We start from the raw sequence: 12,636 nt of genomic DNA, 5'->3' as shown, positions 1-12,636 counted from the left end.
GCACCCAATAAGCCCTTTGTTATATCTAGGAAGTAGGCTACAGCCTATCTTCTGAGTACTATTTGTGGCTTTTCCAGTAAAGATAATGATCGGCTCTTCCCTGATAGAGGGATTTATAGTATGGAATTGAAGAGTACTTCTAAGCAGGYAATGTAATAGTACTGCTTCTGAAAGTGGCTAACCCATGTTACACTAGCAGATCGCACCCTTGACAGACAGTAATGCTGAGGGTAATGGAACACACTCCGGGGCTTTTTGTGGATCCTCTCCACTAAAATCTGAAAACACTTTGTTAATTGCCTTCCTTAGTAATTCTGGGAAAGTTATTTAAGCAACACTGTGAGCATGTGGAGAAAGAAAACATCTGTGTGTTCACTGGCAAAACTATTTTAGTGGAATGTAATTATAAGACAGGTCATTCTTACCTTAAAAACATTTTAGAATTCCCTCTATTTGAATATTCATGTATAAATGCCAAATCCTCAATTTATTTTCAAAGCAGCTTCTGTGATACAACAGAACAGTTCAATTCTTCTTTTAAGTATGAATGACATTAAAGTTTAGATTGGAAACCTAATTTTCAGACAGCTTATGTCAGAAAGGTGAGATTCACCCTTTACTTCTTCATTTGTTTCAGCCTCTTCATTTTTGGCACTTTTTGAGACTATTCAGAATTAGAAAATTGAGGCAAGAATATTCACAGCACTGTATAATGAATAGCTGTTCCCATGGAGCACAAAATCTTTACGTGTCTCTTTAAGTGTCCCAGGGGAAACACTCCAGTGCAGATTTGACCAGTGAYAACACTTGTTTTTACTTCATGAAACACTGGATCTAAAATCCAAGTCTTTTTTTGCTAAGTCTGCCAACACAGTTCTCTTAATAAGTATATCGCCAATCACTTTCATAATCACTGATCCATAAGGAGCTTTGCTGCTTTGTTGGAAACATTAAAACTGTATTAATYTCAGAGTTAGCAACAAATGGGTTTTTCTTCAGCAGGTCTTAGAAATGTCTTAGAAATGAAACAAGATTCCTTTACTTTGAATTTGATTTTGCTATGGTTTTTTTTGTTTTGTTTTTGCTTGAAACCAACCAAACAGCACAATTTCTAGCCCAATAAATGGACTTCCATGAAGAAGTCTCAATTCAATCTGTGCTGGCCAAAAGGATGTACCAAAATAACTGAGTTCCAAAGGTTCACCAGTGCTGCATTACCTTACAAGAGGCAACATGTGCATGACAAAGGAAATAAGTCTTATTTACTAATATGTGGCCAATTCTTGTCAACTACAGGAAAAACTATGGCAGGCCTTACCAGTGTGGCTTCGTTTGTGAACCATGAGCACATTGGGACCGATGCAAATTATCCCACAGATATCACATTTTAGCTTTCCATTAGGAAGTCGAATGCCTCCAACTCCTGACAAAGCCTTGCTGCCTGGGCCATTGTGAGAGCCATTCATTTTTTCTCCTGCAGCATCAAGCATTCGTAAATCCTCTGCACATTCTTCCCCATTCATTTCACAGGCACGCCCATTCTCTTCATCACTCTGAGTCTCTATTTTAATATTACCGGCTGAAAAAAACAATACAGGATGCCACTCAGTTTGGTTACAGAGCAAATCATGTGGCAAAGAAACAATCACATGAAAAGAGTTAACTTTTAAACAGCAGGTACAGTATAAATAACAAATGCTATGAACTCAACTACAATTCTATGGGCAATGCAATGAGTTTGTAACACATGGAGCAATGAGCAGTGAGTATCAGTAAAACAAATATAATCATTTTTCAGCTGGGAACCCAAACAATATTAAAAGTCTGTTTCTGGGTGCCTTGGAGATTTTTGTGTTTATAGTTTCCATTTTGACAATCAGGCTAATTGGAATGAAACTTAAAATGAATTCACTTCATAGGGATTGGTCCAAAACAATTGTGAAAGCAAGTAACCCAACGCAATGGATAAAAATAAAAAGAAAATGCAACATTTTCCACTTGTCAGGAAGATCCCGAGGGCTGTACTAAATTGAATATTTGGTTTGAAGTTCTGTGGGGTAGGCAAAGACAATGAGAAAGCAAAGGGTATAAAACTGATAAAGAAACCAAGGTAGGGAAGGATGGAAGGAAGAATTTAAGGAAATKATAGGACTCATAGTTGTGTTTCTAGAACAGCAGGATTAGGATTGCTGAGTAATAGGAGAAAATTTCTGGAGTGAGGAGATCCAATTAAAAAACAGTCAAATATGAAAAGGTGCCTGGGAAAACTGTTATGACTTTTTAGGATAAATCTTTTTGTTGTAATCCCATAGGTGACAACTGCTTGCAAACAGAAGAAGAATTGAGGTGTAAATTTGCCATTGCCTCATAACGTGAGTTAACAGAGGGGCTAGTAAATTTGATCTGGTATGAACACAGCAAACTTTAACATTAAGAAAAAGGACCAAGATCCAGACCAGTTCACGCCAGTATTCATTCCTCTTCTCTCCACAGGACTGTATGATGTTTTATGTAGAAAAGAAGAATCTTTGCTGTTATTTCCCTCTTTTCTAATCTGGTGATTTTAGTGAAAAAATACTTCATTAGGCTGAAAAAGACCATTTATTTGCCAAAAATCTTATTTTCCATACAGTAAAACCCCCTCTACCTTCACCCCACCACACCCAAAAAWAAAGAATTTACTTCAATGGGTAGCTAAAAATATGAGAGATCTGTTTCATCCAATAAAGTCCAGGTCTTTTTCTTCTGTGGAACAGTTTCATGGTATCCTCATTCAAAAGTGATGGTGTAGCAATGTGATAACAAAAAGCTACRGACAATAATTACCTCAAGAGACTGAAGTACCTTGATATTCCTTTGAAATGGAGAGGAGTGACAAGCTCTTCTCTGATACATCCTGCAACCTCCCAGGTGTCCCAGGAGGACTGCATGGATGTAACTGACAAGAGTATCTGACTCAAAATCCTACTGGGAAACAGAAGTCTAAAGGTGTCCACATTTCTGAATACTGCTCAACTGGACAAAAAGTTTTAAAAAGTCTACCAATCTAGGTAYTTTAATGATTTTTCAAATATTGCATTTTTAATAGAAATCATATGCAAGAGGGAACAAGCACATATCATAAATAGCAGTTTTCGTTTAAAATGTATGTTCTAAAAAAGGGAATAATTTAACGATATGGAAAAAAATATCAATGACCAAACTGATTAAAAAGATGGTATGACTGGTTAAACAGAAGTGATTCTGCAAATTGAGTGGATTTCAATACCATACTTCTGTTTTCACCATGGCAAATGGAAGCAACAGAAGTATTTGGTTTGAGCATATGACAAGATTTTCCACAATTTGCATGTATTTTTTTCCTTTCAGTTATAAGAATAATAAATATATATTTATACTAAACAATTATAGGCTCTTTGCCTCTCAAGGATTTGGAGAAGGTGGCTTTTGAAGCAGATTTTCTATTAAGTTAAAACAAAAGACATGTGAACAAAGCAAAAAGATCAGCCCACTTAAGTGCATGCAGAGAAACATACATTACTCAGAAGTGAAATGACACAAAAAAAAAGTCATAAAAGTAGGAACTAGATGGAAATGCTCTATAGTGAACTGAGTTTCAGTATACTTACTGGAAAAGGATTTGGGAATTATTGCATGAAAGTCCCTAAAGCCTTCCGCCCCGTATGCAGCTGCAATAAAGAAGGCAAAGAGGATGCTGGTTTGTGGTGCTGCTAGCAGTAAATGTAAAAGAAGTGACATTATTGCTATAAGATAAATACCAAGGAGAAAGACACTACTATCATCACAGAAGCAACATAAGCAGTTTAGGATGAAGGAGGAACAGCAGGATAGTTGGCAGGGGAATCCTGACCTCTCTAGAATAATTCCCATTAGTGAAAATGCCCTTTTCTTCCAAAGCAGCCAACAAGTTTTATCATGTTTTCTAGATGCATAATGCCTGTTGGGTATTCCCCTTGCTTGCACATTAATTCCTGCTGATGTCAAGAGGAACTTTTGCTAGCGTGTCTCAAAAGGGTCAATGCAGGCCCCTACAGTGCAGCTTCCTCAGAATATATTTTTTTGCCAATATACCGTCTTTCTGTGACAGAGATCCCTTCCTTACACATCTTTGTTTCTAGTCTCTGCAGTTACAAAAAGTGAAATTGCATAGTTTTCTTCTCACGCCTGCTGGTCTTATGCAATGGAAGAAGAGGGAACTCAATATTATTTATATATACATATATATATGATTGTGTATATTGGCACATTTTTTGTTTGTATTTCTAACACTTGTCCTCACAATGCATCCATTAAAAAAACAGTTCTACAAATATACTGTACCCTGCAAACTATGAGCAGCCATGTACACATTAGCATGCCATTGGGCACGCTGATACAGGTAATGCTAGARCTTACTGCTTGACATAAGCAATGATAGGGATATTGATCCACTCAGTCTTCACTTAAGCTCTCCACAGCTCTCTCCAGCTTAAGCTGGATGGCTGCAGCTGAACTGCTCAATGAATGTCCACATGCAGACCAGGCTGAGTACACAGGATGTCCATCCATTCAGCAGCGYAGCTTGTGCCAGGGGCTCAGCTCAGATGCAGAGTTTACTTTGCCAGTGACAGCTGATGGACAGTGAGGGCACTTGACTCACCCTGGATCCATACAGAAATTTTATAGGTCTAATTAAAAAACAAAATCYCTCCATGTTCAAACTTAGTACTTCTTGCAAATCTTTCTGTTATATGAGAACTAGTGAAAAGAGCCCCTCCTGATGTGGGAGATACAACTCCCCACTGATGCAGGAGAGAGAAATCACTCCAGTAGAAATACTAAGGAATTTTAAGAAATCTGAATAATAAACAGGAAGGCAGAGTATAATTTTTTTTTTTTCCCCAGGGACTTACATTGAAAATAAAAATCATCAGTGTTTTCTACTTCTTTTGTGAGAGTCATTTCTGACCCTCCCCTATTATAGCAGGGAAATCACTTATAGAGCAGCAATGATGTGAAAAATATCTRAAAACTGTATTTTTCATATACACTTATCACAAATATACTCAGCATTTGTACATGTTTCTGAAACAGTTACTTGRTACAGTCTTTGTAGATATAATTTCTGTGTATATCCATGTCTATGGACACAGACACGCAACCACTAATTAGCTCTACAATAATGCATGGTAATAATTTCTTGTTGGCTCTTCTAACACCATTAACAAATTACTCATTAATTAATTTACTTCAATTTGGTTGGAGGTGACCTTAAAAAGCTCTGGATTATATTCACTTTGTACACATTATTACAATTTAGGGGATTTTAATACAAGCTCTTTTTTCTATGGAAGGGGTGTAGAGTCCTTTGCTGAACCGACAGCATTCTCCTGCTCCTTTTTTRTCTACCCAGAGTGTGGAAAAATTACCTAAAAGCAGAGCACTGTCTGGGTCTCTTGTACTCTCTGATGTTTACTGGGAATTTCACTTGGAATTTTCTGAAGAGCATTTGAAATTGATGTGAAAAATTCTATCCAGTATTCTATTGCTGAAAATTATTAGAGCAGGTCTTAGAAAAAATAAATTGGTATGTCAAAGGGGAGAGGGATGTTGATATAATTTATCACCGAAGAGCAGCACTGCTGGCTCCACATCAGACTTGGGCCAGGGCAGACCAGAAAGCAGGATGGTGTGAGAGGAGACAGTGTCACACTTCCCTGAAAAGAGCTGARCAACATGGAGATGGAAGGGAGGCAGTTTGCAATGAGTGATAGAGCTGACAGTGAGCAGAAAGGAGAAACCAAACAGACCTCCTGGGAAACTGGACGTAGAGGGTGGCTTTCGAAGGACAGAGAAATAGGCAGCTGGAAAAAAGAGGCATGTGAAGAATTAGTAATTTGCTTTCARTCATTGCCAATTTACCTTCTCTTTTAGCTATGGGACTCCCTCCCAGATATAAAATCCTTTCAGTTTTGTGAGACTTTGGCACCAGTATAGGTCTAATTACCTGGGCCMTAATTCCATTTGGAAGGGGTCTTTTACCTCCCAAGTAATATTGTTCTGCAGTGGGACATTTAGAGGAATAAAAGGCATAAGATCTGGCTATCAAATGTATTTAGAGAGTAACAGAGAAAGAGAAACCACACTGAAACTTCTGAGRCATTTAAACAATAGAATTTCCTTACTCCCTTTGATTTTTAATGGGATTAGACCTCTTATATCCCAGTAAGTACTAAACTGTATTTTTTGGTATATACCTCCCTTTAAGAATTTATCCTTTAGACTTTATTTAAAAATAATCCTGATAATTTGATTTTGTTGATTTTGTAGCTTGCACTTTGTAGCCAATAGTAGAGGAAGATTTCTTTTCAAGTTGTGGCAAAGGGTTTGTGTGCATGTAATTTTTTGTTTGCATGGCTCAATTGTTATTCTAAGAAAAGTCAGAAGTATTTTGCTGATGTTAGTTATGTTTAAATGGTAGCTTTAAAATCCAAGAGGTCTCATGAAGGCACCACAACTATTCCACCAGCAGTCATACCTGTGTGGTATCTCTGTGTGTAAAACACTGCAAGTTAGATTTAAACAGTATGTTGTCACTGCAACGTGAGAAAAAACCTTTAACACTATCCTTTCTAACAACTGATAGAAAATGTTGCTAAAAAGGCAGAATAAGACAAAAAAAAAACCCCACATATCAGGACAAAATAAATCACCTCAGCATGCTAATAGATGTCAAATGCAGAGAGGATCTCTTCTTGTTTATATAGGTAGTCAGAAAACAGAATATTGTCAGTATTCCCACCTGTTATAAAACACATAACCCCTATACTGTTTTGTTGCACACCAAAACTAGAGCACTTGGCTATGAACTGAAATCCTTCCTCTTTTCCTTTTTACATCATGGTCATTTACTGTGGCTTCAGCTCTGTTCTTACCCCATGAGAGCACTGCAGGTGGAGAATGCCACCCCAGAAATTAAAATTGTTTGTCCACAGAATATTTAAGGAGTCATTATTCATCAGCCAGACTTGACAACAAACAACAGAGASCAATTCTTTAACTTAAATTATGTTTCCATGAATAGTATCTTCCCCTTATGAGCTTCTGAAGTGACAAGAAGAATTGTGTGGGCGTGAAAAAGGACAACAAAAGGTCTGGGCAGAGGAAACATAGTTATTTATGCAATGGCATCAGCCCATCTTCAGTGTAATCCAAATGACACAACAACAGAGATGGGACTGATCAAACTAACTGGTTAATTAGCTACAGAAAAAGAAGATGCACCCAAGTGCTCTTAAAAATTACTTCTTCACTCTCTCCTTTCTACATACAGGGCTACATTACCCAATTAATCAAGCATTTGTGGTATCTCTGTGTGTAAAACACTGAAAGTTAGAGTGCACTTTTTACGGGAAACAAAAATAACAGAAGGAAGAGTTGTAATAGGAACTACTGGGACACACCTGCAGGTAGAGAGGCTGGTGCTGACGGATAAGGAGATCCTCCCTGCAGGGTCCATGCTGCTTCCCTTGACTCCGAGTGCCAATCAGTCCTTGGCAGCCAATTTCTTCCCTGCTCTAATTCTGGCTTTCAATCAAATGTATATTATTCCAGAAACACAGGCGTCCRCAGATAAGCTATCTCCCATGGGACAACTGGTGTGAGGAGCTCCACCCATGTCATCACCCATGACTGCTACTTCTCCCTGCAGCTGTCTGGGGGAGGTTCCTGCTCCCTGTGCCAGTGCCAGCACCGACCAGCATGCACAGCCTGTCCTCAGCAGTAARGAGCAGGGAACTGTGCTTCACTGCATTGTAAAGCACATCAACATGTTTTTTCACTGGCTGCAGTGAGATCACTCAGTTTGGAGTGCAGAAAAGTGAACAATACAACCAACGAAGTGTCCTCTCTAGGTACAAACAGTGGCTTTGCTCCATTGTGCAGTCTCCCCGTAGCCTCCCATCCCAAGTTGCCTACAGGAGTCCTCTAAAGGACCAGCAAAAATTCACTGTTTAAAGACAGATTCAAGTAACRCCCTCAAATATACACTTGAAGCTATGTGCCTTTTAAATACCATTCTAAATTTGTGGTTCAGTAGGAAATGATCAGTAACCAAACAAGGGGCTGATCTAGCTCATATTTCTTGTCTTTGTTGTGACACTTCCTGGTACATTTTGTACTGGATTCAAGTTGTTTTTCCGAAGGAAAAACTACCTGTTAACTACCTGGCTGCTTGATGTTCATCATCTGAACTACAAGTAAAAGTAAGTTTTAAAGGCAAGAGAAAGTACACTGTCAGGAGATGCCACATTAAACCTGTTTCTCAAGTTCCACATGTATGTGAAATCCATGCTTCCTATATTAGAAATGCCCTGAATCTTTTACTGGCTGCTTGATGGAGAAGCTAAGGCAACAACTGCAGGTTTGCTGGTAACAGACTTTTTTGACACTTCTTTGAGAAGTAAACTTTCAAATGGTAGAGAAAGATTTGCTGATAAATGATGGTAAGAACAGCCCGTTTCATCCTCAAATTTTTTGTCTCTTCTGCTTTCACTGGATTTTTAAATATGGGCATTAAAGGATGAGGGAGTAGTAAAAGTGCATTTAGCAGGGAATTTTTAAAAAGCAAGGGGACCTTAAGTAACAATGCACAACAGTGAGGTAAAACCACTACCATATATGAAAACATTCTCAGCTTACACAGATATCTGAGAATACGCATACTTATGTGCTAAGACTGGAACCTCTGGAGCTGAATTCTCCAAAAAGACTACAGGCATAAACATTGTGGCTTGTGCTCTTCCCCACACAGCAACCGTTATCCAAAACCAGCAGAGCCTAACATTTTAAGGCATCTCCCTTCTCTAACCCTTTTACAAACCATGTTTTAGTGGAAGTCATGAGTGTTTAACCAAACTCAAATAATGCATCAAAGTTCTAGCTAAAGGAAGTTGCACCTGGCAGCTGGGAGAACATGAAGGGAGTATGCAMCTGCAAAGATTAGTGGTTTGGAGAAGAGGAATGACTATATTGAGATTCAACAGGCAGATCACAGAAGCTCCTCACAGATGGAAGAGATAGCCAGGCTCTGCCATGAAGCCATGCTGTCATGGCTGGAAGCTGTCCTTATCCAGGCATCCCTTAACATGGGTTACTCTGGGCATCCCTTAACAATGTAAAGGGCTTAAAAAGTGCAGAAATACAATTTGAAAACAGACAAGATGATCAGTTACACATAATTGATGTAAACTGTAGATAGASGGGGAGTTTAAAGCTTGCCTTACCAAGAGAAAAAGCCTGTGAAATCTGAMCACGTGCAGATGGCATTGGTCAGAGACCAGCAGAAGGCAAAAGTCATTGCCTTGCAGAAGAAAACCACCACCTGGCCGCATTGAAGTACCCTTGATTCTGTGGTTCAGGGAAAGGAAGAGAACTTAACTATTTTGTGCATTGCTTCAAAGCACCTAAATTTGCCTTGCCCTCAATGCAAAGATAGCCCTTCTTTGCAAACTTTCCCCTTTTCATGTGCCAGCTCAGTGAGCTGCTTGCACATCCCTGATTTCATGCCTGGAGATCACAGAGCTACCCTGCCTCAGGGTCAGGCCCTTGCATGTCCATCTCTGCTAACTACTGCRCTGTGCCTTCACTATCACTGAATGGACAGAGTGACTTTTCCAGTGACCATTCAGCTACCATGATGATGTCTTGAACAACATTTTACGCAAATGTACATACTTCTCCAGAGCTGTCAAAGGGTCAGTAGATCTAAAATTAGACCAAGCAGCTGTGTTTAGGTTTGGGGAACTGCTTTTGGGTGTCGTGCCAAAGCTGTGCACTGTCAATGTCCTCTTTTGAGAAGAGGTCAGAGAATGGAGAGAAACCCAGCCACTTCAGCACTTGGGAGGGAATGCACTATGAAAATTTTATTATCTTGCCTACTCTAAAAACAAATTGCTGAGCAGAGTCTTCTGTGTCCCCCTCACCTGACACATGGGGGAAAATACCCCAGGGATACTGAGGATTTTTTTTTAGACTAAAGCAAATCAAATGTAGTCATTGCTTTATGAGTGATGAAGTAGGTGGTCTCTCAGGACTGTGTAAAGAAGGCAATGCTGAGGTATGAAGCCTGCATTAGGTCTCTTAACCCTGAATGTTCAGTTATTTTTCCAGAAGCTATTGATGATTTTAATTTTGGGTTGTAGAAATATTATGAGAAGGTTTTGCAATCTAAACCACTGTTTACTTGGTTACAATGTGATCAACATTCCAGTGAAGGGAAATCCTAATCTACATCTTCTGGGGAAGAGGCAAAAATTGTCCTGCACAAATCTCAAATAAATTCTCTGAATATGGACATACCTGATAGTTCCTGAGGAGAAAAATGTCAGGACAAAATCAATTCTTTCCCACTCTGTATCACAGACAATGCTTTGCTACAGTGACCTGTAGCCCCCTCTGGAAACCAATCCTCTCTATTGAAATGGCAAGAAACGCCAAATGATGCTGGCAGACTTGCAAGCACTCAGACATCGCGGTCATTCTGAATGTCTACAAACTTAGTTTAGTACACATTTTTAAGAGACTTCCTTGTCTTTCCTCACTTCTTGACCATTTTGCATGCTTCCTGTTTTCTTACTTTTATGTCAGGAAAAACAAGCACACCTTCCCTTTCCTGAACAGAACCCAACTTTAACCATATCAGTGTTACGACAAGTTACCCCTGACATCGGAYGCCTCTTCTGTGAGGCATCCAACAACTGTGAAGTTAAATACTGTTTTCTCAGGTCTTTGAGGACAGTGATAAGAGAAGAACCTAGATTTCACTACCTTTTGCAAAAGCTGAAGGAGAGAACAAACACAAAAAAAAAAAAAAAAAAAAAAAAAAAAAAAAAAAAAAAAAAAAAAAAAAAAAAAAAAAAAAAAAAAAAAAAAAAAAAAAAAAAGAGATCAGTTTCCCAGAAAGATGTGAAGCAATTCACATCAGAAGTTCAGACTAAAGAATTTTATATATAGATATTACCAGCCGGTACAGCATCCTACCTGGACTTCCTAGCCCTGATCTGCAATCACACCTCAGCTTTGATTTGAAATTACTGAATTTAGGGGTCTTTACTCCTGTTCTGAAGTGTGTCTCCAAAACCAGAAAGGAACTGTGCAGCAGAAGAGAACTCCAAGCTGAGGTTTAGCTGAGTTTCTAGTGCAGGTATCAACATGCGTCCAGAAGAGAGAGGGCAACGTGGCAATGCACTCAGGYGCAGCTTCCTCAAACTGAACAATTCTTCAGCAATATCTAAGGCTGATGAGTGTAAAAGGTGTTTTTAAATTATTTTACCTCTCTCTTGAATGAATAATCTGACATCTGAAACTCACTGGAAAYACAGTCAAGATCACAATCCTCAGACAGTCACAGTCACCATGCTGGTATCTTATTTCAAAATGCAACCATTTTCTTAACTTGGATAGGTCAACAAAGCATCCAAACCAACATGTTACTGGAAGAGCTTCAATAGACAAGTCTTTTGAAAATAACAGTTTTTAAACTGAATAGTTCCCAATAGTATCTCTCAACTAAATTGTCACMAGGAGCCCAAAACTGACTATTATCACATCAGAACGGCAGAAACTCATATAACTCAGACCACAGAAATTATCCCATCAAAGTCCTTATTTCGGGATGAGTTCTAGAACAGAGGAATCCAATATAGTATAACTAGTGTTCAAACACTGCTTACATTTTTCAAAACTCTCCCACTCATTTCAATATGCTTACCAATTACTTTAATGTTTGTCTATCAACAAAAGATTTTTACAAAAGTAACTAATGTTTTGAGGCACTCTGACTTCAGTCTATGAAACTAGACTAGCAGATAACAAATCGCCCTGGAAAATGCTAATCCCCTGAGAAATCAGACCACTGTTTCAAGCTTCAAATCTGAATCCTGGGTATCCAGTCATCTCAGGAGCACCCTCTGTTTAGCATGCATGTACAGGCAGGCATTTGCTACCTCCTCACAAGCTCTGATTTRACCTGTAAGTTGATCAATAGCACAAGAGTTAGCAAAAAGGCCACAAATGGGCATATCCTGATTTAAAATCTCACAGATGGTTCAGCTGTTGCTTTCTAATTCGCAGCAGARGGAGGCTATGGAATCCTTGGTTCACTGCAGCACCCCACCAATTGGAAGTGATGGCATGGCAGTGGAGAGCCATTTTTAAGTATCAAAATTATATGGGAACTTAAGTTTCCTTGACTTTTTGTGATACTCAGATTTTTAAGATAGCCTGACCTTCCCGTGGTGGASGGCTGGGGGAGTGGAGAACAGTAAACCCACAATGAGAATGCTGGGGAACTTGAGTCCTATTGCAGCCATAGCTGAGTAGCATTACAGCTTCCCCCTTGTCCCTTTGGTTTAACAGGAAACCTTTACCTATTCTTCCTCTAACTCCTTCCACAAACAGAAGTCAGGACATATCACCCATTTCCTCCCTACCCACAGCTGTTTATCTCCTTGGCATCTGTCATGGCCTAGAAATTTGGATCAACTCCTAAATCAGTTGGTATGATATAAATTTAGATCATTCAAGTTGGAAGGTTTCTAGGAGACCATAGACATAAAAAAGAGAAAGAAGGGAGAG

General features: G+C 39.0%; 1 protein-coding gene across 8 annotated transcripts in view; it reads right to left on the bottom strand.

Moving 5' to 3' along the window:
* IKZF1 (IKAROS family zinc finger 1) overlaps positions 1–12,636 on the bottom strand; it is a 71,034-nt gene that overhangs the window by 20,417 nt on the left and 37,981 nt on the right. For 4 of the 8 annotated variants that reach the window (XM_057371039.1, XM_057371043.1, XM_057371041.1 and 1 more), the window contains exons 4-5: positions 3,630–3,689; positions 1,319–1,579 (exon numbers count right to left, since the gene is read on the bottom strand). The exons of 2 other annotated variants lie outside the window; for them this stretch is intronic. In XM_057371039.1, coding sequence (XP_057227022.1) covers positions 1,319–1,579; positions 3,630–3,689 — 321 coding nt within the window. The remainder of the gene's footprint in view (positions 1–1,318; positions 1,580–3,629; positions 3,690–12,636) is intronic. 2 more of the 8 variants (XM_057371042.1, XM_057371044.1) reach the window with 1 other exon arrangement.

The sequence above is a fragment of the Malurus melanocephalus genome, unplaced genomic scaffold (assembly GCF_030028575.1).
Source record: "Malurus melanocephalus ecotype Western Australia unplaced genomic scaffold, MMel_1.1 scaffold_139, whole genome shotgun sequence".
Classification (NCBI taxonomy): Eukaryota; Metazoa; Chordata; class Aves; order Passeriformes; family Maluridae; genus Malurus; species Malurus melanocephalus.
The sequence above is the reverse complement of the archived record's forward strand: the minus strand, read 5'-3'. Positions and strand labels throughout refer to the sequence as shown.